This window comes from Hippopotamus amphibius, chromosome 10 (assembly GCF_030028045.1).
Source record: "Hippopotamus amphibius kiboko isolate mHipAmp2 chromosome 10, mHipAmp2.hap2, whole genome shotgun sequence".
In the NCBI taxonomy this organism is placed as follows: Eukaryota; Metazoa; Chordata; class Mammalia; order Artiodactyla; family Hippopotamidae; genus Hippopotamus; species Hippopotamus amphibius.
The window spans coordinates 76,128,401-76,153,421 of record NC_080195.1 but is presented as its reverse complement, the minus strand read 5'-3'; the positions used below and the strand labels follow the sequence as shown (position 1 = coordinate 76,153,421).

Here is a 25,021-nt window from a genome sequence, read left to right as displayed (position 1 = left end):
GCAACCTAAATGTCCATCAACTAATGATTGGATAAAGAAGATGTGGCACATATATACAATGGAATATTACTCAGCCATAAAAAGGAGTGAGATTGAATTATTTGTAGTGAGGTGAATGGACCCAGAGTCTGTCATACAGAGTGAAGAAAACCAGAAAGAGAAAGACAAATACTGTATGCTAACTCATATATATGGAATCTAAAAAATTTGTACTGATGAACCCAGTGACAGGGCAAGAATAAAGATATAGGTGTAGGGAATGGACTTGAGGACACGGGGCCGGGGGTTGGGGGGAGCAAACGGGAAGCTGGGACAAAGTGAGAGAGTAGCATTGACATATATAGGCAACCAACTATAAAATAGATAGCTAGTGGGAAGCTGCTGCATAACACAGGAAAATCAACTCAATGATGGGTGATGACTTAAGAGGGCCGGGATAGGGAGGGTGAGAGGGAGTTACAGAAGGGAGGGGATATGGGGATATATGTATAAATACAGCTGGTTCACTTTGTTGTACAGCAAAAACTGGCACAACAGTGTAAAGCAATTATATCCCAATAAAGAGCTTAAAAAAAAATCTCAATTCGACCTTTTCCCATTCTCACCTATTACATGCCTCCACACTGTGTAGTATTATCACACTGGAAACTGTTTTTCCAGAACATATATTTTCCTCCTCTGTGCTTTGATTTATGCCATTTCCCTCACTGTATGGGTGTATTAAGCTAATGGTTCTTGAGGCTTCACTGAGTGCCAGGAACTATGCTAGAGATTTTACTGAAATTTGTCATTTAGCCTCACGACGACGCTATGAACCAGCACTGTTACTTTCCCAAATAACAGATGAGGAAATTCAGGCATAATGAGGTTTAATAACTTACATCCGAAGTTGCCAATCCATTTCTCTAAAGCAATATATTGTCACCCATGAACATTAGTTAAGAACCAGTGAAGTGCTATGAGGTACAATGTCAGTAGGATACACTTTGATGAATATGGCATAAGATTTTGATGATGTGAATTCTTTGGAACACCCATCATTTTTTTTCTGGTTATATCAAAAATTGATACATCTTCCAAGGCTCAATTTGTACGTGACCTCCTCATTTTCTCTAGGGAGAATCTTACCTCCATGCTCTGCATCGCAGCAGTCTCCACTAATGCCTTCCTAGTCAATGTAGGCAGGCTCTGCATTTCTTAAACGATCCAGCGGAGCTTTTTAGAAATGCAGAGCCTGCCTACATTCTGGAACTACTGAATCAGAATTTCTGTTTTAATCAGAATGAAACCAAGATGATTCATATGCATTGTTTGAGAAGCAAAGCGTGAGATATGTATTTCTTGCTGCACAACGACAATTAGTTATTCACAACAACTAATGATCATTCCTGTTTGCTTGATATTTCCCAAACAGAATTGCCAGTGTGTTATTTATATTTGTCTCATTTAGAGTGACTAGCAGAACACTTCCCATATGGTTGCTACTCAGCACATCTTTATTAAATATATTTATTAAACTGAGAGGAAATTCCATGGGAGTTTTCCTTTATATCTCCCATAACTCATAGAAGCAATATTCTCCTCTAGACTGGAAGTTCTCAGAATGTAATTAGTATACCTTTCTGGCTCATGTGGTGCCTACCTAGTACATGGAGGATACTTCAGTGGTTAATGATGGAGGGAGGCAATGAATAAATTAATTAAGATGATTATTAATGTATTGAAGAGTTTTTCATGTATAATTTTATTTTGAATTTATTTAATTAACAAATACCTATGAGAACTTGAGAGTGTCAAGGAGCTGTATAAGTTCTTTACAAATATTAACTTATTCACATTCTGAACTAAGGTCGTTTGTGCACATGAATCTATGTTAAGTCAATAAAAGTTGATCTGAGATTCCTCATTCAATTCTAATCTATAATATAGCATATCTACCTCAAATTGTTTTGTTACAGATGAATGATGGATGTGCCGTATTTGACATAAAATGTCAGCATGTTAGCAATTTTCAAATGTTTTTTTCCTGTCATCATTTCAAAATCTTCCCAAATTGATTGGAAGTACATATGGCAATAAATAGTATGCCACTCACTCCTTGGTGTTAAATAGAAGAATATCAAGATGTATCAGAAGAAACCCACGTTCCATATCAAAAAAGAAATACCCTGACAAATTCAGTCAGGTTTCAGATGATAATGTATATTATATGTTTTAGTCATTGGTCGTGTATGTATGTATGATTTTATATTCCAAGGGAGGGAAAATCCCAATCCGGTGGACATCACCAGAAGCTATAGCCTACCGCAAATTCACATCCGCCAGCGACGTATGGAGTTATGGGATTGTTCTCTGGGAGGTTATGTCCTATGGAGAGAGACCATACTGGGAGATGTCCAATCAAGATGTAAGTATTTGTAGTCTATGAGTTACGGTTTCAGATTAAGAGATCAAGCTGTGCAAGGAAGTGGAGCATAATGAAACCAGGTGGCTCCCAGTTTGTGACATTGAAATAGAGCACTTAGAAGAAATGAAATTGTTTCCAAATCTTATAAAGATATTAATTGAGTTGTTCTGAAGGCTTTACATTTGTCCCTCAAGCAAGGATTTAGAAATGAGACAAAATGAAGACATTTGTAATAAAATGTAATGAAACAAGTGCCTGGTAAGTTAGCCAATAACTATCAAAGAATGTTTAAAGTATTTTTGCTACAAAATTGTTTCAATGTAAGATTAGTAAGATACACATCTGCCATCCTTTGTAGATTTAATTAATGCATCTGTGCCAACATTTTGTTTACTTAAGTACAGTATTTCCCAAAGTCAGACAATACAACTAATTTCTAGCATGTTGTTTCTCATAATGTATTAAACTTGCACATGAATTAAGTTATACAAATTGAAGTCTCTGGATAGAGAAAATAATCTCTAACTTTCTATTACAACTGTAATATGATTTTTCAAAAGGATTTTTGTTTTTATAAGTCGAATTTTGCTAATGTTTAGTGAAAGAATGCTATTGGCATATGGGATTGGCACTCAGAGATGTTTCTTTATGCTTAGCCAGGAACTGTGAGCATGCTCTCAAAGACACATAAGAAGGAAAGCTGAGATGCTTTTAGTCGTTTCCTACTCACCATATATAAAATTGCTTTTAATGCATTTGGATATAAAAACCTTTCTGAACTTCTTCAAACAAGCCATGTTTTATAATGATACTAGGAAAATCAGACTCACTTTTCCACATCTCTATTTTCCAAGTTCTTTCTGTATCAGAGGATTTCCAAATGTGGTCTCTGGACGATCAGCTTTAGCATGACTTGGGAATCTGTAAGAATGAAAATTCTCAGGCCTTTCCCAAGAGCTGTGGAATCAGAAGTTAGTTTTCTGTATATTAATAAATCCTCCATATGATTCTGATACATGGTAAAGTTTGAAAATCATGAATTTACATGGTTTAAAAATATGAATGAACGAATCGTCACTTAACTGTGCAGCACATAGAATTTTTCCAAAGGAACTTACTACTATTTGAGAGGAGGGGCCATTTGAACTGTGATATAAATAAAGTCTATAGTAATTTTTTCTTCATTCATTCATTCGTTCACATACAGTTTTCATAGAAATCTGTGCTACCAAATAATAATTTCTTTATAAATTACTGAATTACCTATATTATAGAACATTTCTTTTGACTTTAATCTGGAAAGTTACTTTACAATCTTTTCTTTCCTAAATCCACTTTCTCTGCCTCAATCTTCCTTTACATAACATTTTCAAGCATGGATAATATTTCTTTAATAAGCTGTTAAGCTTTTAAGAAATTTAAAATGAAAACCTCTCCACTTAACTTTGAAGGAGACATGTTAGTGTGGCCTGCCCATGAAGAAGTAACAGAGATTCCACCTCTTAAGTCCCTGGAAACTTTGTTTCTCGCACAGGTGATTAAAGCTGTGGATGAAGGCTATCGACTGCCGCCCCCCATGGACTGCCCAGCTGCGCTGTATCAGCTGATGCTGGACTGCTGGCAGAAAGACAGAAACAACAGACCCAAGTTCGAGCAGATTGTCAGCATTCTGGACAAGCTCATCCGGAACCCAAGCAGCCTGAAGATCATCACCAGTGCGGCAGCAAGGTGACACATTTGACTTTGCATCCTGCACTCACTCTGCAGTGCGTGTATTTTCTGTCTCCAAGGTGTTAATTTTTTTCTTCCACTCCCTCATCTCCATACTTTGATACTTATATTCCTCAAGATTAGAGAGACCTGTTTTCTTTTCCTTTTGAAGCTTTCAGAGGAAATCTCATGCTGTTGAATGATGGTGATAAAATTCTGATATTTTTTAACTTCCATCTTGACGAGAAGCATGTATACATTCAGGCTTGAGTACTTGGACAATAGAAACCCTGGGCACATAGCTTCTTTTCACTCTCTGCTATTTAAACAAAAAAAGAAAGAAAGAAAGAAAGGAAATCTCCTGCAGTGGTAAGAAATTCTAGCGAGTTACTAATTTATTCCTCATTTAAAATAAAGCTTCAAAAATAATAAAAATGCCTCCAAACCATTGCACTGGCTAGCGGAATGCAGTTTCCTCTTACTTAATTCAACAGATATTTGTTTAACCCATATCGTGTGCCAGTGACTTTGTTAACCACTGTGAAGGATAAAGCTAAGAGTAAAATAATGTCAGTGTTCCTGGAGAGCAACACAAATGTCAACACATCGTAGCTGTAAGGCAACCCTGAATGCACAATATCTGTTAGCCTTTATGCATAGTCCTCTGAGGTAAGAATCATTGTGTTGTCTTAATGGTTTTGAGAAATGTCAATTATATTCTCATTGTACACATAGTGAAAAACAGGGTTTTTTTTTTCATTTTGATGACGTCTGTTCTTAAAGGAAAATTACAGAGTTTTAGTAAAGGAACTACACCTACTGTGCACAAAAACCCACAGTATTAAGTGATATGTATACACGCTACATAATGATGACTTACTGTGATGCATGCGTAAAAGATTTAATTTAATGCCTCATAGGAAAGAGTTTTCTTGTTTCTTTTATGCACATCTGTTGTTTTTACTGACAATTATCAAGAGTTGTGACTTTCAAATTGATAGAGCATTTGCTAGTTCATTTATAACAGAGTATATGTATATATATTTACCTTTATAGGAACAACTATATTGAGCATGCGTGATCCAGTTTTTACATACATTTGAATAAGATGAGTAAAGAAAATTTGAATCAAAGTCTTAATATCAGTGTCTAAGATTCATAGATTATTTGCTGGAAATAACTTTTAGGGGGGTTACTAATATTATACTTAGCAATGTATATTCATTAGGTAAAACTGCTGACACCTTATCCTGCAAGGAATAATCTCTGTCCTAAATTTCAGAGAGAGTCTGTACAGACTCTTTTGAAAATCCACCTGACAGTTTAACAACCAACAGGATAACAACCCTGCCCTTGCCTGGGCCATATGGTCCACATTTTGCACCCGGAAGCTGTTTCTTTTTATCTTTACTCAGTAGTAATCATAGCAAAATAATGAACATCTTTTCAGTTCTCGCCATATCATAAAAAAGCATTCAAACCATTTCTATAGGATCAATATCGATATAGAGACTAACTCATGTAATATGATCAAGAGATATTTAAATTCAATTCTATGTGGGAGAGTAGTCTTAATATCAGATTGTATTATGTGAGGATATATCCTCATATTCAAATTTTCTTCAATTCACTATTCCATTCTTACTGAAGTACATTTAATTTTTTTATCCTAATACATATTATTTAATGTTTTAATATATTCCATGTATTTTGTCACAAAACATGTAATTTTAGGGAAAGTATTTTTCTGAGAAGTGCCATCCATATTATTTCACTGAATATGAAAGTTTTAGAAATTGTGTTTATATGTTTACTTATTGCAGTTAAAATACACAGCTGGACAGACTGTGCCATTATAAATTTATTAACAACAGCCTCAGGTTACCATGCAACAATGTCAAGAGATCTTATTTTTCTTTAGAAAATTTACTTTCCCGCTTTTGACAATGATTATTTTATTCTTTTTCATAACTGATTAAATTCATTCCCTTTCCCTTTTAAGTTTCCAGTGATGCCCTTGCCACATACTTTATTGAAAAAATACAAACCATCAGATAGAAAATTCCAGCAGCAAAATAAAAACGTACCGGCGTCTTCTTTCTTCTGATTAGAAGAGAAGAAGATCCTTCTTTCCTCTAATTAGAAGAGAGGAAATGTCCTTCCAATGTCACAGGCAAATCCATTCTCTCTCTCTCTCTCCCCTCTCTCCATCCTCTGCATACCCAAGCTATTTCTCTCTCTCCTACATATGCAGGCTCTTCATTTTTGCAAGATTATTGCCATAAAAATATGTTCTATTGCATCGTTTCTCAAATTTCCCTACTGTAAGCAGAGGAATTTATTAAATGTGCAAATATCCAGATCTAACCTAGACTACTGATTTAGAATCTGCAGGAAAGGGGAATAGAAATTGGACATTTGATGGAAACTGCAGGTGATTTTACCAAGGGAGCTTAGAAGATGTCATCTGTTATCATCACCTCTGCTAGCCCAACATCTCTGCCAACTACTTTTTTCTACCACCCTTCACAGCCAAACTTCTCCAAGAAGAGTCTCATACACCTCTCAAAACTTAATATTCAACATTTTATCTTTTTATTTTCTCCTGATAGCCTCATCCTTCCTCTGCCTTCCAAATGTAGTTGACTATACCAGCACCTATTCATTTACCCAGTCAGGATTAGAGCCAGTCTTGGCACCTCTTTCCTGCCCTCCACACTTTAATCCAGGTGATGACTGTATCAACATGATTCATTTCTCTCCTTCTTCACTGCAAACACTCTCTCCTATGACTTTTTCCCCTTCTGACCTAGACCACTGCAGTAGCCTGCTAATGTGTCCTGTGCTTCCATTCTTATCCCATTCTAAGCATCTTTTCCCAGAGCCTTCAGAATTTTCCTATCAATGTATATATTGATAATTATATATTGAAAAAAATATATTGATAAATTATATGTATATAATATAATTTCAGTCACCCCTTTATAACCAATTTTGAATTTCCATTATACTTAAGAAGAAATCTACATTCTTTTTGATGGTTTAAAGAGCCCTGCTCCTCCAATGTCATTTCTTTGACTCAAATATTCATTTGTTCATTTTTTCAACAATTATTTATTGTATGCTACTCTACTATGTTCTAGGCATGTGCAGACACTGGAGAACAGTGATGAAAAAAAATCCTGGAGCTTACATTACAGAAGATGTACAATAGACAATAGACAAACACAGATTATAGGAAGGAAATAAATAAAAGGTTGTGATAGATCATTAAAGAGGGGTTGGGGAAAAGCCTCTGAGGAAGTGATATTTGAGCTGAGAATTAAAGAAAGGAAAAGAACCAGATTTTTTATTTTATTTTTTATTTTTTTGGCTGTGCTGCGCAGCATGTCAGAGCTTAGTTCCCCGACCAGGGATCGAACCCGCATCCACTGCATTGGGAGTGAGGAGTCTTAACCACTGGCCTGCCAGGGAAGTCTGAGCCAAATTATTAAAGAACCCTCCCATCCAATAGAAAAAAAAATAAGATTCTGGGCATAGGAAAAAGAAACTGCAAATGAGTCTGGAGAGTTCTAGGAAGTGGCAGAAGGACAGCAACATAACCGACCAGCAGTAGGGAAAGGAAGAGTCTGTCATGAGAAGGCAAACAGAAGCCAGAACACTTGAGGCTACCTAGGTCATGGTGAAGACTTTGGCATTTTTTGAAATGCATAAGGAACTCATTAAGGCATTTAAAGCAGAGATGTGACACTATTTGATTTACACAACTGCTTTGTCGGGGGAGAGGCATTTCCACCTTTCAACTTGTGCTGCTTTCACTTAAATAGTACTCTAGCCTCAGTGACCAACTTCTAGCTCCTTCAGTAAGTCAAAGCATTTCAGACATGAGGACAGTAGCACATGCTGTCCTCCTTGTCTTAAGATTCTTCTTTGCATCTGTCTTCCCTTAGAAAACAGCTTCTACATCTCATCTTAACTGAGGTATTCTCTGGCAACACGATTTAAAAGTCAACACCCTTATTCTAACACAGGCTGAAATGTCCTTGTTCTTCATCACAATTTTAATTCAGTTGTGTGTATTTTCTTTTTAAGTATCCATTCCTCCAATTAACTCAGCCCTTTGAGATCAGATGCCATGCTTCCCTTGTATTATCAGGTTGATACTGGACACTCAATAAATATGTGTTAAGTACATGAATACGTATTTACTGAAATAATAATAAATTTCCATTTTCAACAGACACAGAATTTTTGGAAAAATATTCTAGTTATTTTTCCCTAATTATTATATGAATTTCTGCAGACGTTAGTCATAATAGTAAAAGCTTATAATTTTCTCCTAAGGAAAATTTCATGTTTCCCTTTCTGTCAATTCAACTCCAGAAACTGTCTCCTCAACACACTTGGAGACTGTCTCAGTCTGAGTTTGTGGATGGCACCAAGGATTTGAATTTCTGAATGACTTAGTTATTTGGATCAATGTATGGAATTATACCTATAAAGTCCTTTAGGAAAAACAACATCATTCTATTGTTTTTTATAGGGATGTTGTTTTCCAGAGTCTGCCTGAGTCTAGTTAGTTTTATGGCAATTTTTATTTCATATACTGTTACAGAAATCTTTCTATAATGCATTATTTTACTTTTCAACCTTCCTTAGAGTTGATGATTTATAACAGAAACATTCCCAAAGAATCTTCCAGTGAGAGTGTCTTTGTGAATATCACTGCTGGAAGTGGGGAAGGTGTTTAAGCAGATGGTCAGGATGTAGCAGATTGAAAACTTACTTAGATGTTGCAAGAAGTAGTGAGAAGGGAAGGGAAGTTATATTAAATGTTAATGTTATGTTTGTTTTCTAGTAATTGATTTGTTTTCCTAAAAGTAGAGTAATTGGAGGAGACTGAATAAATTGGAAGCTTTGACTATATATCAATATGAGGATACAAATGTTTATTGAGCAGTTACTTTGAGCAAGGCATTACATAGGCCCTGTGGTGTTTATACAGGTGAAGAGACACAGCCTCCACCTTCCACAGCTTGTCTTTGAAAATAGGAGGAAAAAAAAGTTCAGAAATATTATACAATTTACCCTTGAACAACACAGGTTTGAATTGTATGGGTCCACTTATACACAGATACTTTTCAATAGTAAACACTGCACTACTACAGGGTTTGTGGTGGGTTGAATCTGAGGATGCCAAGGAACCTCAGATAGAGAAACTGTGAGTAGGGAGGGCCAGCTATAAATTAACCCCTGTGTTGTTCAAGGTCAACTGTAATATCCCTCAGAATATGTAAGTTTTGGAGCAAGAAGACAAGGTGTTTAGGAATCATGAAGGAAGGATGAGTTTACTTTTAGCTTTGAGATTCTCTGGCAGTTGCAGAGAAGTAACTTTTGGATGATGGATGAAATTTCTACTAGATAACAGAATAGATCACACTAGGCTAGGGAGAGAGTGCGCAAAAAAGCAAGACACACAAAAACTTAGGATACTTCCACTTACGTTGCATAATACATTCTGCTATAATATAGGATAAGAAGGGAAATTATGAGGAAAGAGCCTGATAGATGATTTCACCAGATAATGGAAGATTAAATGTCATCTCTAGAAATCTGGACTTTTGTCCAGATTTTTGTCCAGGAAAAGAGGAGCCATTAAAAAGGTACAAATCTCTATCTAGTCATGCTGGCTTTCACCACATCTATGTCCATCTGTATGCTTCTAATGATAATTTAATTTCTAGTTAAAGCTTTTATATCCCATGGATTATAGGAAGATTTTAACCTGTGAATAGTGGAGGGTGTTTGTCCACATAGGTTGACACTGAGACACCCCCCTCCCAACCTTCCAGACTGAACTTTTGAGCTTCTTCTCGCTGCTTCTGTGCTGCCTGTCGCCAGGAGTGTTTCTGAAACCTGTAAATGCCTCAGTCACTTAGTGCAGAAGTCATGACCTCAAAAATCTACAAGAGCCAAGAAGCTGATTGAAATGAGTGAATGCTTCTGCAGTGTGTAACAGGGTGTGGTGGTAGCTTATGGAGATTTCAGGCTTCTTATAAAGGGACTACAGAGCCAGTCAAGCCAGTAGATGGCAATCCTGGAAGGAAAAACGTATGAAACATTAGTTATTATCTCAGAACATAAACCCACTGCATAGACTTCTACCTAGAGAGAAAGAAAATGGTTTCTGTTTAGAGCTTTGGAGAACAGTACAAGTTACAGAGCAGAAGAACATGAAATGGTAGATAGTAACAGGAAAAGTCAGAGTTAGGAATGAGACTTAAACCATTATAGAAACCACAGCCCGAATTTTTCCAAAAGCGGATAGGATGAACTGTATTATCGAAAGCTACAAAACAGTAAGGCAGGAAAAGACAACTGAGGAAAAAAGCTACTCAATAAGCAATGAGAAGGACATTGAAATCTCTTTAGATAACTATTTTGATTATTTTAGAGTGATAGATGAGATATGAAATTTTAAGAGATTTAGTTATAATTGGATGATGAAAAGGATAAGACAAACATGGAGATAATGCTTTTGAGAAATTTGGGAAAAATGAAAAATAAAGTCATAATGCACATGTATAAAAGGGTAAAAGTAAAGCTCCCTTCCTTTTGGTAAGAATTGGAGAAATTTTTCTTAAAGATATTCTTGATGGAAAATATTGATATAAAAATAAATAGAAAACAGCCTTAGAATGATAAATTTTCTCTACTACACAATATATTTTTGTTATACAGATTAAAAAATAATCAAAAAGATAAATAAATAAGCAAAATACATTTTTAAAAGAAACTATTTTGAAGATTACTTTTATATAATATACATTTACATGATACATATAATGCAATTATTTTATTATATATGTATATATTATATAATAGACAATTAGGTTTACATTATGTATAAAATATTGGATTTTAATAAATTGATTAAATTACTTTTATGAATGTAGCTAAATTAAAAATTTAAAAAGACTAAAAATAGAGAAAAATAACATGAATTAATTCATTTCTATTCGAGCAGTAAGATGCCTTTTTATTTTTTGGATGTTTATGTATATATAATAAAATAGACTTGTCTTTAAATTCACAAAATTTTCACGCTTCAGGTCATTGGATTCTTCAGTACTATTATAAATTATAGAACACAAATTTTTGGTATTAAAAAGTTAAATAATAAATTCAATTTATTTAGAATAAGTTTCTAAGGTAAAGGTAACCAAATTTATGGTATAAAGACTTAAACAATATATTTAAAATATTTAGACTAAGATTCTGAAGATCCACTTATACTTAGTTAATTTAATTGAAATGATTATAAATATATTGTCCCATTGCATTGATTGCTAACTTGTAGGGATCCATCTTTATTAAGTTGAAGAATAAATAGGAACAAAAATAAGCAGTACTTGAATTTTCCCTGTTGATGACACTAAATTAGTATTAATAAAATGCTTCTCATCTCTAAGAGAGCAAAATATAATTCTTTTTGAGAATAACTGCTGTTTTGACAAATATTATATCCTTTAAGAGAAGTCTAATGACCAAAAAAACAATCTGTTTCTCAAAATGACTTTGACCTTCAGTTCTGAAACTGACAGGGTGACTTTCCTCATGAACAAATATGATACAGAACCTTTTAGAGGGAAGCAAATATTCCAAATACCCAGGTGATCTCTTTTTTTTTTTAATCTTAAGAATCAAAGCAGGTAATTTTACCACTGGGAGAAATTAAACCAGAGGTAATAGCTATAACTGCTAAGATTTTTGTCCTTAAGGCCTAGAGACAATTAAAATAAACACAATGACTTTACTCCCCATTAATGTGTCATTTATATACTAGTCTCCTGTTGGGAACTATATATACTCAAATTTATTTTTAGTTACTGATGACAAGTTAAACTCGTTTAATCCTATCTGGAATTCCTAATATTAGAGATAAAAACATCAAGATTATCATAAATTCACATTTAAAAAAATGGAAATTACAAAATTTCCCCTTAAAATATAATGACAGCATTTGAAATTAAAATATTAACAATAAATTATAAAAGATTTTGAAAACATATATTACTATTTTATATTTCAGGCAATAATAAAGGTAGATATAATTAACATTTTGCCTTTGAGAAATTACCCTTAAGAGTTAATATGATCCCTGAAATTATCCACAACCACAGACAAAAAGCAGGTAATTATAGTGGTATAGAATACACCTCCACTATTATTAATATTTGCTTTCTAGACTCTGTAGGCATCTACTTATTCATTCAAGAAATGTGTATTAATCATTATTTTTAATACATAAAAAATAAAGCCCTTTGTAAACCCAAGGAAGTCTTTATGTTGTAAAAGAATAAATTGACATTCAATTTTAGAGATTTAGAATTCTAGTGCAATACTGAAATAAGATTATTATGAGAAGATTTTCTTGGGACTAGCAGTTATTTATTGACATTTGTTCCGCAGTATCTGGTGCTAACTGGTACGACCATCTACAGGAGTTGATGGGAAGAAAATATATGTGTATCTCTTTAATGCAGCAGTATGAAAATCCACCAAAGAATAGTTCACAAACCTAAATACAAGGAGGGAGAAAGAAAGGGAAGAAAGTTATTTTTTGTTTCCCCTGAGCAAACATGTAATTTCCATGATTTCTTTTTAATGACTGCAGTCTGGGGCCAGTAGGTACTGATTTATGAAAAGCTGTAAAAGATCAGGTGGAACTCTGCAGGACATCGTTTACAGCTGCACAGATTGAAACCTATCTAATTTGTCTAGTAAAAGTGTGAGCTCACGGTGCACATCACCCAGCCTATAAATTTCCCCTTCAGACCCAATGTCTGGGGCTGGGTCTAAAAAACGCCATTGCCTGCAGCTGCTCAAAAAGCCCACATTCCCCTGGTGCGCATGAAGAGACATCACAGGCTCTTCACAGTGAGAGACAAATTCCTATCCATTGATAAACTCTCCAGATGTCCTCTCGGAGGAGGAAAGGAACCAATTTTTATTTGAATTCCCGAGAGAAACCCTGGAAGTGGAAAAATGATACTTTGCAGGGCTGGTTATTTCGAGGTCACTGGCATTAAAATTAGGTCATTCTTTGTCTTCCTTATACTTTGATCCAAGTAATAAACAGAAAGACTCGGTTGGGGTCACTCTAATCCTTAATCCCCACGTCCTGTTTTATTTCAATTTGTTTATACTAATTTTCTTTAAATTCTTGTTGAGTCTGACTACATTGTTGAGTTTAAAAATACAAACCATTTTGAATTGAGAGGGGAAAATTCTGCATTTTACTATTAGGCACACTCCATAAATATTCTGAATAAACATCCTGGGGTTTGATTCTTCATACCCACAAACCCATAAATAAAAATGTATTGCTATTCATGGGACCAAGAGTCGACAAGAGTCGACATTAGATTCTGTGCTTCAGCTACTGTAGAAATCCAAGCTGTGGGGTGTAAGTGTGTGTGTATGTGTGTGTGCTTGCATGCCTGTAGATAATCTAGTATTTATTGTCTCCTTTCTGGGTGTCACTTCATTTTTCTTAAAAAATTTTCTCACACCTGATGTAATGCTACTCTTATCAATTTTGTTTACTGATTCCACATCTTATCCAGTGGGTCCAATGTTATATCTAATGTTGGCCAGTGACCAAGGGTATGTCATTCATGATAGTCATACAAAACAACCCAAGAATATTGTGTACGTTTTGGAACCTGGGTTGTATATCTGTATCTCTAATTCCTCAAGCTCTTAGGATAAAAACAGAAACACGAAATTTTCAATGATTTAAAAAATAAACTTTTTTTTTCTTTTCCAGGTGAGTACTTTAAAGAATCATAGAAAATTATTTATGTATATGTTCCGGAAGAGAGTAACTTATAAAATGCTATATTTATATTTTGTGATGTTCTAGGTATTCCTAAAGGAAAGGAAATTAGTGCTTTGTAGCATAATGCCTAATTTCTCTTTCTTTCCCTTAGATAACCTGTGAGGGTTAGTTAAAACTAAACCGTAACACATCAATACAAATTACAAACTCCATAATTTTAATTTTTAATATATAAGACAAACACCTGAGGTAGAGAGAATTGAAGTAGATGAGTTCAGTCTAATGGAAAGAAGTTGGAAAAGTCCTACACATTCAGCTGTCTCCACTTCACAAGTCTTGCCAGGGAGGGAACTAGCTTTTCATCTATATTTTCCACAGAGTATACAAATATAGGCAGAACCAAACTGTCATGTGGTCAGTGTTTTCTTAAATTCAGCATTAAAATTGTGTTAAATTGTCATTTTTATTAAATAAACATTTTAATTAAGAATTTATTTTTATCAAATAAATCTAATGTCTCCCTATCAAAATCCTAATAAATTTACAATGCTCTCTTGTGTTCCCAACAACAGCATGCTGGTCTAGGGCATGCTTGTTCAGATTTAAGAATCTTAACCTCACACTTAAGCATGTCTTGTATGTTAGGGAGTGAGTTGGAGAAATATCATCAATAGTAATGAAACTTCCACATATAAGTGATATCATATGATATTTGTCTTTGTCTAAGATACTTCACTCAATATGAGGATCTTTAGGTCCATCCATGTTGCTGCAAATGACATTATTTCATTCTTTTTTAGGGCTGAGTAATATTCCATTGTATTATATATATGACATCTTCTTTATCCATTCATCTGTCGATGGACATTTAGGTTGTTTCCATGTCCTAGCTATTGTAAATAGTGCTGCAGTGTACATTGGAGTGCATGTATCTTTCTGAATTATGGTTTTCTCTGGATATATGCCCAGGAGTGGGATTGCTGGATCATATGTTAACTTTATTTTTAGTTTTTTGAGGAACCTCCATACTGTTCTCCATGTGGCTGTACCAATTTACATTCCCACCAACAGTATAAAAGTGTTCCCCTTTTCCACACCCTCTCCAGCATTTATGGTTTGTAGATTTTTTGATGATGGCCATTCTGATTGGTGTGAAATGATACCTCATTATAGCTTTGATTTACATTTCTCTAATAACTAGTGAAGCATCTTTTCATGTGCTTTTTGGCCATTTGTATATCACTATGTGTGGAATCTGAAAAAAATGGTACAAATGAACTTATTTACAAAACAAAATAAGTCACAGATATAGGGAACATCTTATGGTTACCAGGAGGGAAGGGATAAATTGGGAGATTGTGATTGACACACTACTATATATAAAATAGATAACTAATAAGGACCTATCATATAGCACAAGAAACTCTACTCAACACTCTGTAATGACCTATATGGGGAAAGAATCTAAAAAAAAAAGTGGGTATATGTATATGCATAACTGATTTACTTTGCTGTACAGCAGAAACTAAAGCAAATGTAAATCAACTATACTCCAATAAAAATTAATAAAAAAAAGTAATGGAATTCTCCCAATTAAAAATTCCTTTTACTTTGGGTGATTATGGTGTGTCAATGTAGGTTCATCCTTGATTAAAGAAAAAAAAAGTTACCCATCTGTTGAGTGATGTTGATAATGGGAGAGGCTTTGCATGTGTAGGGGCAGGTTGTTTAAAGAAAATCTCTATATTTTCTCAGTTTCATAGTAAATGTAAGACTGCTTAAAAAATAAAGTCTTAAAAAACAAAAAAAAATTCCCTTTAAATGCAGTCAGAATTCTGATTTGTCACTTAATTTTAGTTTCAGTGTCCATATATATTATAGGGGCCTAACATCAGTGCCTAACTAATATAAGGACTAAAGTCCTTCACATCTGTGTGTTAGGCTTAGTATAGTCACTGGCATATTGTAAGTGATCAGAAATGTTCAGTATAATTCTTATTGCTGTTGTTGTTACTATTATTATTCTTCTCAAAGGAAAGTCCTTTATAACTACTATTTGCTCAAACTCCATCCTAAGAGGAAAGAATAAGGAGAAGGACAATCAAGTGTCCACCTGGTGACTGGTCCCAGTCTTATAACTCAAAGAGCAATCCCAGAGGCCACTGAGCTGAAAAAACAACTCAAAGGCAATTTACCAATATGATACTTTTCTTGGTTCTTCAGGAATGAAAATATGGTCTCCTCCATTTCTTTTATATCACTTTGTTCCTTTGATTCACCAGATCTTCTAGTTGGTCATAGGTCTGTAGTCAGACCTGTAATTATATAAAGCAATCCTAAAAGTTCCTCTTAATGCTGATTATACTGTGCAATAAAATTCACAGTCACAATGTCTATCTATCATCTATCTATCATCTATCTATCTACCTATCTATCTATATCTATCATCTATCTCTGTATGTATATATTATAAAATCTATTTGGTGTTGTCATGTTTATGAGAATTTCACTTATTGTTACTCATCTGCCTTTTTCTATTCCTTTTGTAATTTTTATTTTTAATGACACTGACATTATTTAAATCTGTGCTGACGTTATGTCCTGATATAAGTATAGCCCAGGTTGTTCAAACTATCCCTTAGCAACCTGCACAAGGTCTACAGATGAACCTCCAGTAGGCAGGATTTAATATTGGAAACCAAATCCATCCACCAAAGCAGACAGCGGAGTGTTCAGTGTGTTGTTTCAGCTATAACTGTAACCTAAATCACCACCATCTTTGCTAATGGTTAAACAAATTAAATTATAAAAATATCTATGGATATATTTATGATTTTCACTGGCAAAATTTCAGTAATTTAAAAAGCAGTCGTGAGTGGAGAAGGGGGGCGCTGAGACAAGATGATTACACAGTACTCTCGCAAGCTGCCAGCTTGAGCAGATGAAGCCTTCATGGCAGATAAATTTTACAAATACACAGGAATGCCACATGAAGTCTGGAAGTTCCTGCTGGTGTTGGTGTCAAATTTTGACATGCAACAACTCTGCGGACCCCTGATCTCTCTCCCTTTGGTATTTTCTTCTCTTGCAGGCCATCAAACCTTCTCCTGGACCAAAGCCATGTCGACATTACTGCCTTCCGCACGACAGGTGACTGGCTTAATGGTGTCCGCACGGCACACTGCAAGGAAATCTTCACAGGCGTGGAGTACAGTTCTTGTGACACCATAGCCAAGATTTCCACAGAGTAAGAATAAGTTTTTAAGATTGAATGCTTCTGAACTTTCTAGTGGACATACGTGTTTTGGATTAATGGATTATAAAGATTAGGTGAATCTCTGAGGCACTTAACTTTCTGCTGTAACCGCTGAGCTGCATCCTGGGTCTCTTTGTCAAGGACACCTTCTAGACTGATGTGTGTTGATGTGTCTTCCTGCCTCCTGCTAGGTCCCCATACAGTAGTTTCTTCATTGAACTATGACCTCCTTCACATAGCCCAACAGATACGTACCCACACCCAATGCCAACAGACCCTAGCCCCCGTTTTAAAACAAGCAGATATAGCATGATGATTTGTATATCCCCACACTTGTGATTTTCTATTATTTTTAACAAAGCCTACCCTCTGTGGCAATGGAAAATTGAGAACTAAGTGGATAACTCGGTATACAGGGAAACATGCTAAAGTCTAAAAGTAGTTCTCATAGCTGTTAAATAAACATCTTATACCATCATCTGTTATTGAGTGACCTCATGCTGGAAAATAAAGTTATAAATAGGTTCAAGACATGGTTTTCCTTAAAAAGGCTTACAGTCAGTTTGCAAACAGAGAATATGTATAATTAGTATATATTAATTAGTATTAATTTACTATTTCATGTGTTAAAAGCCAGTAATAATCAAGTGTAGTATGCTTTATATCTTAGACAGGGATCCTGCAGTAAGAATTCTTTCATATGAGAAACCCATGACCGTAAGGAGAGGGCATTTATAAAGAATCAAATGAACCCAGTGGCAATTCATAAGTGAAAAACTGGAAGCCATATTCTTCATCTCTCTGTGAATGAGACATTTTTCTTCACTTTCTAATGAGGCCACCTCATTTTTTCTTTTTCTGTACAGTAATTTTTCTGTATTCCCGTGCACATAGCTGAAAATGACTCCCTCAACCTTAGGTCATACAACCTTGGTATGCTACTCAACTGATCAGGGCCCAATTCTGTCTTAAGTCCCCAGGAGAGACATTCTGATGGCCTCAGTCCTGCTTACAGACTGACTTCTCCGAAGTCATGCTTGCCATGAGCTACTCATTTCTCTTCAAAGGAGGTGAACTTGAGATAGCATGCACTTGGCTCTAGAGGTCCTTTCCTGTGGGTAACATAAAGGACCGCTCCAAAGAAAGAGGTTTTGTGTGGGGCAGATACATCAAAAGTTGTCCACAGTTTCTCCTGGCTTTGCAAGGTCTGTTTGGAAACTGTATCCATCTTTGAGTCGAACTCTTCTTTCTTTGATCTTTGTTACATTAAATAAACCCTTTAGTGCCTTCAAGTTCAAGTCATATCCAATATTTGAATATTTAAGTGCTGTTGAGTATTTAAGGACTTTCATTGTCATCCTGTCAATCATTTAAACAAAGTCACCTTGGAAAGTTACAGATTCAATGTCAAAAAGGAGTCTGTAGTATAATTAAGAGATACAAGTGTCTAATAAATAGGTAAAGAAGTTTACCATTTATGGTACAGCATCCTATTAAGAAACACAAATGTCACAAAAGCAGCTATAGAAAGGGTATATTACTACTGAAGAGGAGAATTTGTTCTTAGAAAATAAACTCACAGTAGTCTATTTAATATGTGTTGGCATTCCTGTTTAAAATAGAACGTAGTATTTTTTGAATAGGCTTCTGTCCCCATCGACAATGTGCTTTGGGTTTCTGTGGTAGTTATTTTGATCAGACATAGTCCCAGGATATATTAATGTATTTAAATATTTTTATAAATTCTTATTTTAGTAATGTAAACACTTTGGGTTATGATATACAAGACACCTGCTTTAGAGCACGGAAGCGTAGCAAAGAACAAACACAAAGTTAAAAATTTCTACACTATTGCCAGATTTTCAAAGGCAAAGCTATACAAATGTTTATTCTCAATAAACTATCAACACTCAGAGCTTTTAGATAATGGAACTCTATATTGAATTGGATGAAGCAGAACATTGTTAATATGATTAACTGCTAGCTCACAATTTAAATACAGTCAGACATTCTAATCTATGAATATGGTCAAAATGCTATTTGCTTAAAAAGGTGAAGTGGCAGCCTTTGTTATACTTTCAAGTTAGGAATGTATTTGTCCCAACAGTACAGTGTTGGATGGTAAGCTCTTTTTGGCTGGTTAGAATATTTTCACTTACTTGTTATGATTATTTAAACAACCTGTGAGTGTACATTCAAGATGAAAGCTGATTTTTCCTAAGAGCATCTGCTCTTTCAGGTTTGCCCTTTACACTGAATCAGATGGTTTCAGATCTCTCTGTATTTCAATGTGCTTTCTTCTGTCCTTTCTCCTCAATTCAGGGAGAACATAGAATTAACTTCTATTGACCTAAAACTCCTTGAAAAGAGTTGTTTATTCTTGAGTCTATGCAGTCTCTACCTCATGTCCCCCCGCCCCCGTTTATATTACAAAAATAGGAATTAAAAAATATTTAATATAACTCATTTGGGGAAATTTAATGAGGCAATATTTTCACCTTAAATGCTGTAAAACATTTAACTCTGTATGCCATTCTTCCTTTCGCAGCCTTAGGCTTATTGTTTGAATTTGATTCCTTCCAATCCTTATTTTCTTGGTGTCATTTAGACTCAATTCAGAAATGATTCCCTTGATCAAATAACTCTAGAAATTCTCTTAGAATAATACATTAATACCTAAAAAGAGATACTAAATTTTTTTTTATTTCTATCCAGGCTGTGAATCATGGGAAAGGTCAAGAGTTTCATACTCAAATAAATATTTGCTTATTTCAGTTAGTTTAGGGATTTCATTTACATGCCAGGTTCTCAAGTCATCTAATTTTCAAAGTTTTTTAAATGTGCAGTTTTATTCAGTCAATGTATTTTTAAAAAAATATTATTTCATAGCCTAGGATGGATTTAGGAAGGTTAATATGAGCAGGAAAAAGAGAGAGAAAGGGCAAGAGTGACTGTAGAAACTGGAGAGAGAATTAAGTGTGTGGAATGAGTATGAGGCAGATTAATTGCTACATGTCATTATCCTACACCCTTGGATGTCATTTTCAAAGTGTCATCACCTATCCTTTTGCCTTTGAAGTACCAGATAGCTTATTAACCTCTGGTCTGAGTCTTGAGTTGCTCTTTAGTCTTGAACTTTTCCACTGCTCTTCTGAATAGGGTAGTCCTAACAAGATAAGCACATGGGGAGTGTTATTGAGACTATAGCAGCTGGATGTTTAGAGAGATCTTGGACATGGCAGGGTGGTGGGTAGAAGACATTTCAGTGGGGGGAAAGAGAGTAGAATGTACATAAAAACCCAAGCTAAGGCATAACCTAAAGGGATATTTACTATAATTCCCTTTTCCAATATAATCCTTTGCATTAAATAGAAACAAAATTATGTATCTACCTGCTTACATTGGTTTCCCAGACACTGAATCTGAAACAGCTTTATGCAGATTTCTTCAGGTGCCCTTGGGACATACATCCATAAAGAAGCAATGAGGGGGGCATTGCACTAAAGGTGAAGACTCTGTCCTATCTGTTAGAACAAGAGTCCTAGAGCTGAGCTGGACCTTCAGACGTATCCCAAATTGGTCTGTGAACTTGCAGCATCTGATTTTTTCCAGTGGCCAGGGTATTCGTGCTTCAGTTCCAGAGGGGAAACCAGGGCCAAGCATCACAGTGTGTGTTGCTCTCTCACTATGTTTAAATTTCTCAATGAGCTCAGGAAATTAGTGTATTACCTTGGAGCATTTTTTCTCTGCTTTCCATGATTATATTTTGCTTTTTAAGTTTGTAAAGAAGGGGGAAAGGAAGAGACAGAGAAAAAAATCAGCAAGCTATTTTAAAAAATGATATAGAATTGGAAGAAAGACGAGAGAAGAAATACAAAACCAGTAAGGATCTATTGATGTATACACATATATTTATATTTGTCCTGTTTTCTGGATCTTAAATTCATAACCTAGCTTTGTTATAGTTTGAGGATGAGTAGGGAAATATTTGTTGTTCATTTTAAAGATAGATCCATGGTATCTCTATAAAAGAATCAAAATCCTGTAGAGCATGTATTCTCAAAAGTAGAGGTCAACACAAATAGACTATGTTACTCTAAGTGAAGATTTCATTATCCACAGTTATACAAAAGGCAGCAAGCTTGATGTCACCATAGCTCTCCTCTAACCTCCCTGGTGAAGCAAGGTAGCTGAAGACTGTGACCAGAGAGGACCTCAGGCAAGATACAAGTGTCCATAAAGAATGTATCAGCCCCTTGAATGGCAGCAGGGGGGTAACATGTAGGGCATTAGAATTTTATTCCCAGCTCAGGTGATAGGAATTCAACTGAGCCTTGGTTAATTTTATGCAGCAGATGCTTAAATAACATGTAAGTTGCTTCTTAAGTGGTTACCTGTCTTCTTCTTGCACACCTTTATTGCTTGGGAACTCACTTCTTAAGAAATCAATTAGTTCAATTTTATGTAGTCGAATTCCCAAGTTTTCATTCTTTTTTTTAATGCTCAGTATAAAGGGGCCCCATCTATGTGTATGTGCATATTTGCATGTGTGTGCTTTTCCTCCTTGCCATCTTCAATTTGCCTAGTGCTCCTTGCCAAGTGACAAACCTCTGTCAGCTTCCCCAGATAAACATATTTTGGGCTATTGATTCATTCTTTACTAAGTACATATTGAGCCCCTGCTAAATGAGAGTCATTGTTCAGGATATGGTTGATAAACAGAGTACAAAACTGACAAGAATCCCTGTTCACAGAATCACGGTTCACAGAGAGTAAAGAAAATAAATCAGAAAAAAAGAGCAATATGCTGGATGGTGATAAGTGCTTTAGAAGCAAATGAAACAAGAAAAGGAAATAGTGCAGTATGAGTGCAGAGAGGTTTTATGATATGAAATAGGAGGGTCAGGGAAATCTCATAAGACAGGGATGTTTGAGTCAAGACCTGAAAGAGGTAAATGTATGAACTAATTACTTAAATCAAGAATATTTAATTAATCATTGGCACATGTTTAGCTAAGTCTTTTTCCCCCTAAATGAAATTCCATATGTTCTTTTTTTTTAATTAATTTATTTATTTTATTGGCTGTGTTGGGTCTTTTTTGCTGTGCACGGGCTTTCTTTAGTTGCAGTGAGTGGGGGGCTACTCTTCTTTGTGGTGCACAGGCTCCTCATTGCTGTGGCTTCTCTTGTTGCAGAGCATGGGCTCTAGGCACGTGGGCCTTAGTAGTTGCAGCACAGGGGCTCAATAGTTGTGGCTCACGGGCTCTAAAGCGCATACTTAATAGTTGTGGTGCACGGGCTTAGTTGTTCCGCGGCATGTGGGATCTTCCTGGAGCAGGGCTCAAACCCATGTACCCTGCGTTGGCAGGCGGATTCTTAACCACTGCGCCACCTAGGAAGCCCACATATATTCTTATAATCTTTATTTTAATGCCTGGTTTCTGAGTTTTAACTCTTTTAAATTTAGTAATTTGATAAATATATATCCTTGCCGGTTTTTTTTCTACTTTGAAAGAACTTTATAGTTTAAAGAAATTGTTCCAGCTATCTATGGCTGTACAACAAACTGCCCCAAAACTAAAAGGCTACAAACAACAACAATTTTATTGTATACACAATGTTGTGAGTCATGAATTTGGGCAGAGCTCAGGTGGGTGATTCTTCTGCTTTGGTGTTGGTGTTGGTGTTGGTGTTGGTGTTGACTGAAGTATTCATCTAACATGAATCTGGTCTAGTCCAGAGGGCTTGAGATGGTTTCCGGACTGCTCTGGTGCAGATGCTACGTATAGCTGGGACTATAGAACAGGGACTTACAGATGACCTCTTCAATATCATAGTCTCAAGGTGGTCATACTTCTCACATGGCAGCTCTGGGGCCTAGAGATGGTGTCTCAGGAGGTAAGGAGTGGAATCTATTTGTTTCTTAAGACCTGAGTGCACTTCAAACATACTCTATCAGTCAAAGCAGTCCCCAAGCTGGCCCAGATTTAAGGGAGACAGATAATGTCCCACAAGAATGTGTAACCATCTGTGTTAGTTTCCTAGGGCTACCATAACAAATTACCGCCAACTTACTGGCTTGAACAACAGAAATTTATTTTGTCACAGTTTAGAAACCAGAATTTGGAAATCAAGGTTTTGGCAGTGCCATGCTTGCTCCGAAGTACAAAAGAAGGACTCCTTCCATCCTTCTTCTAGTTTCTGGTGGGTCCTGGCAATATAACTGCAGCCTCCATCTTCACATGGGCTTCTTCTCTGTGTGCCCTTCTCTTTCTCTAATAGAGATGCTTTCACTGGATTTAGAGTCCACCCTGATCTAGCATGAGCTCCTCTTGACCCTTCTCTTAATTACATCTGCAAAGATCCTATTTCTAAATAAGGTCACATGGTGAGGTTCTGATGGACAGAAATTTTGAGGGGGACACTATGCAACCCACTATAAAATCTATATTCTTCCACAAAGATAGAGGTGAAATAGTTAGTATATAATACATAAATAGTACAAGAATCAGAAAATTACGTCTAAAGCATTGGGATCTATAATTGCACAAGCTTTGCTAAATGAAACTCTCCCACTTACATACTATCCAAGAAGCCATGATTCTCACCAGAAATTTTCTCTTTTTTTTTTTTACAGCGACATGAAAAAGGTTGGTGTCACTGTGGTGGGGCCACAGAAGAAGATCATCAGTAGTATTAAAGCTCTAGAAACACAATCAAAGAATAGTCCAGTCCCAGTGTAAAGTGCTATTTCTGGAAGGAAGTGGTGGCTGTGGAAGATGCAGCATCACTCTGCAGACAGATGACAACGCTAGAAATACTGGTGGACATTCCAAGCCCAATAAGACACTCAGATACGAGTACAAATGCCTTAACATGGAATTGAAAAACTCTTTATTTTCCCCTATCATTTAGTGGGTGGGCGGGTGGGTGGATTTTGTTTTGTAATTGCTTTTTTATATTTGTTGATGGATTAAATCAAAATTCTTCAGCGCGCAATGATGAAGAACTTGTATAGAGCCATTGATCATAAACTGACTATCATAAAAGCAAAACAAGTGAAATAACGTAATGAACATGGTGGCCCTGTTTACGAGTAGCCACAAAAGAAAAGACTTGTGATATTTTTATACACAGAAGAAATCTCTAACAGGTATTTTGTTTCTTTAAAAGCAAGCAGAATAGAGGAATTCATACCTCAAACTCTCTGACCATATTTGCTACCTTTTCACTGTATTATTCTCTTTTATCTGTTAAAAAGCATATAGAAATGAAGTTTGTAGTTGTTTTAAGTACTACACATGTTTACTTGTTAGCTTCCTTAACTATCATCGTGTAAAAAATGTTTTAATTTTGAAGAAAAGTACATATTTATTTTCTTTTGAATTGTTTTCATTGTTTTCTATTTATGACTTGATGATTTAATTTGGATTTGTGACAGCCAAGTGCCAAATGCTCCCTCAAATTGTCAGTAGTAGGAAACATGATAAACTAGACATAGAAAATAATGGATTTCTTTCCAGATTTTTTGAACCATCCACTTACATGTATCTATATCTATATATAAAAAGAAACCAAACCCTTTCCTTGTTCACACTCTAACCAAATCTCTCACAGTCTGAATTATTCCATCCATTTTTGTCACTCCATTTATTATAAACTGTACACTCCTAATTTAGTGTAATATACTGGCTTGTGTGTAATGGATTCTTAATGACATACCTGCCCTGCTCTGGTGCTTAGAAGACCATCAACTCCCTCCATTGGTAAAAGAGCTACGTTAGAGATCCTGAATAGAGAATAG

General features: G+C 35.5%; 1 protein-coding gene across 2 annotated transcripts in view; it reads left to right on the top strand.

Moving 5' to 3' along the window:
• The window catches only part of EPHA3 (EPH receptor A3), a 352,548-nt gene extending 328,536 nt beyond the window's left edge, over positions 1 to 24,012 (top strand). For both annotated transcript variants that reach the window (XM_057697498.1, XM_057697499.1), the window contains exons 14-17: positions 2,258 to 2,407; positions 3,942 to 4,135; positions 17,053 to 17,208; positions 23,855 to 24,012. In XM_057697498.1, coding sequence (XP_057553481.1) covers positions 2,258 to 2,407; positions 3,942 to 4,135; positions 17,053 to 17,208; positions 23,855 to 23,960 — 606 coding nt within the window. In that variant the 3' untranslated portion in view covers positions 23,961 to 24,012. The remainder of the gene's footprint in view (positions 1 to 2,257; positions 2,408 to 3,941; positions 4,136 to 17,052; positions 17,209 to 23,854) is intronic.
• Positions 24,013 to 25,021: the final 1,009 nt, after the last annotated feature.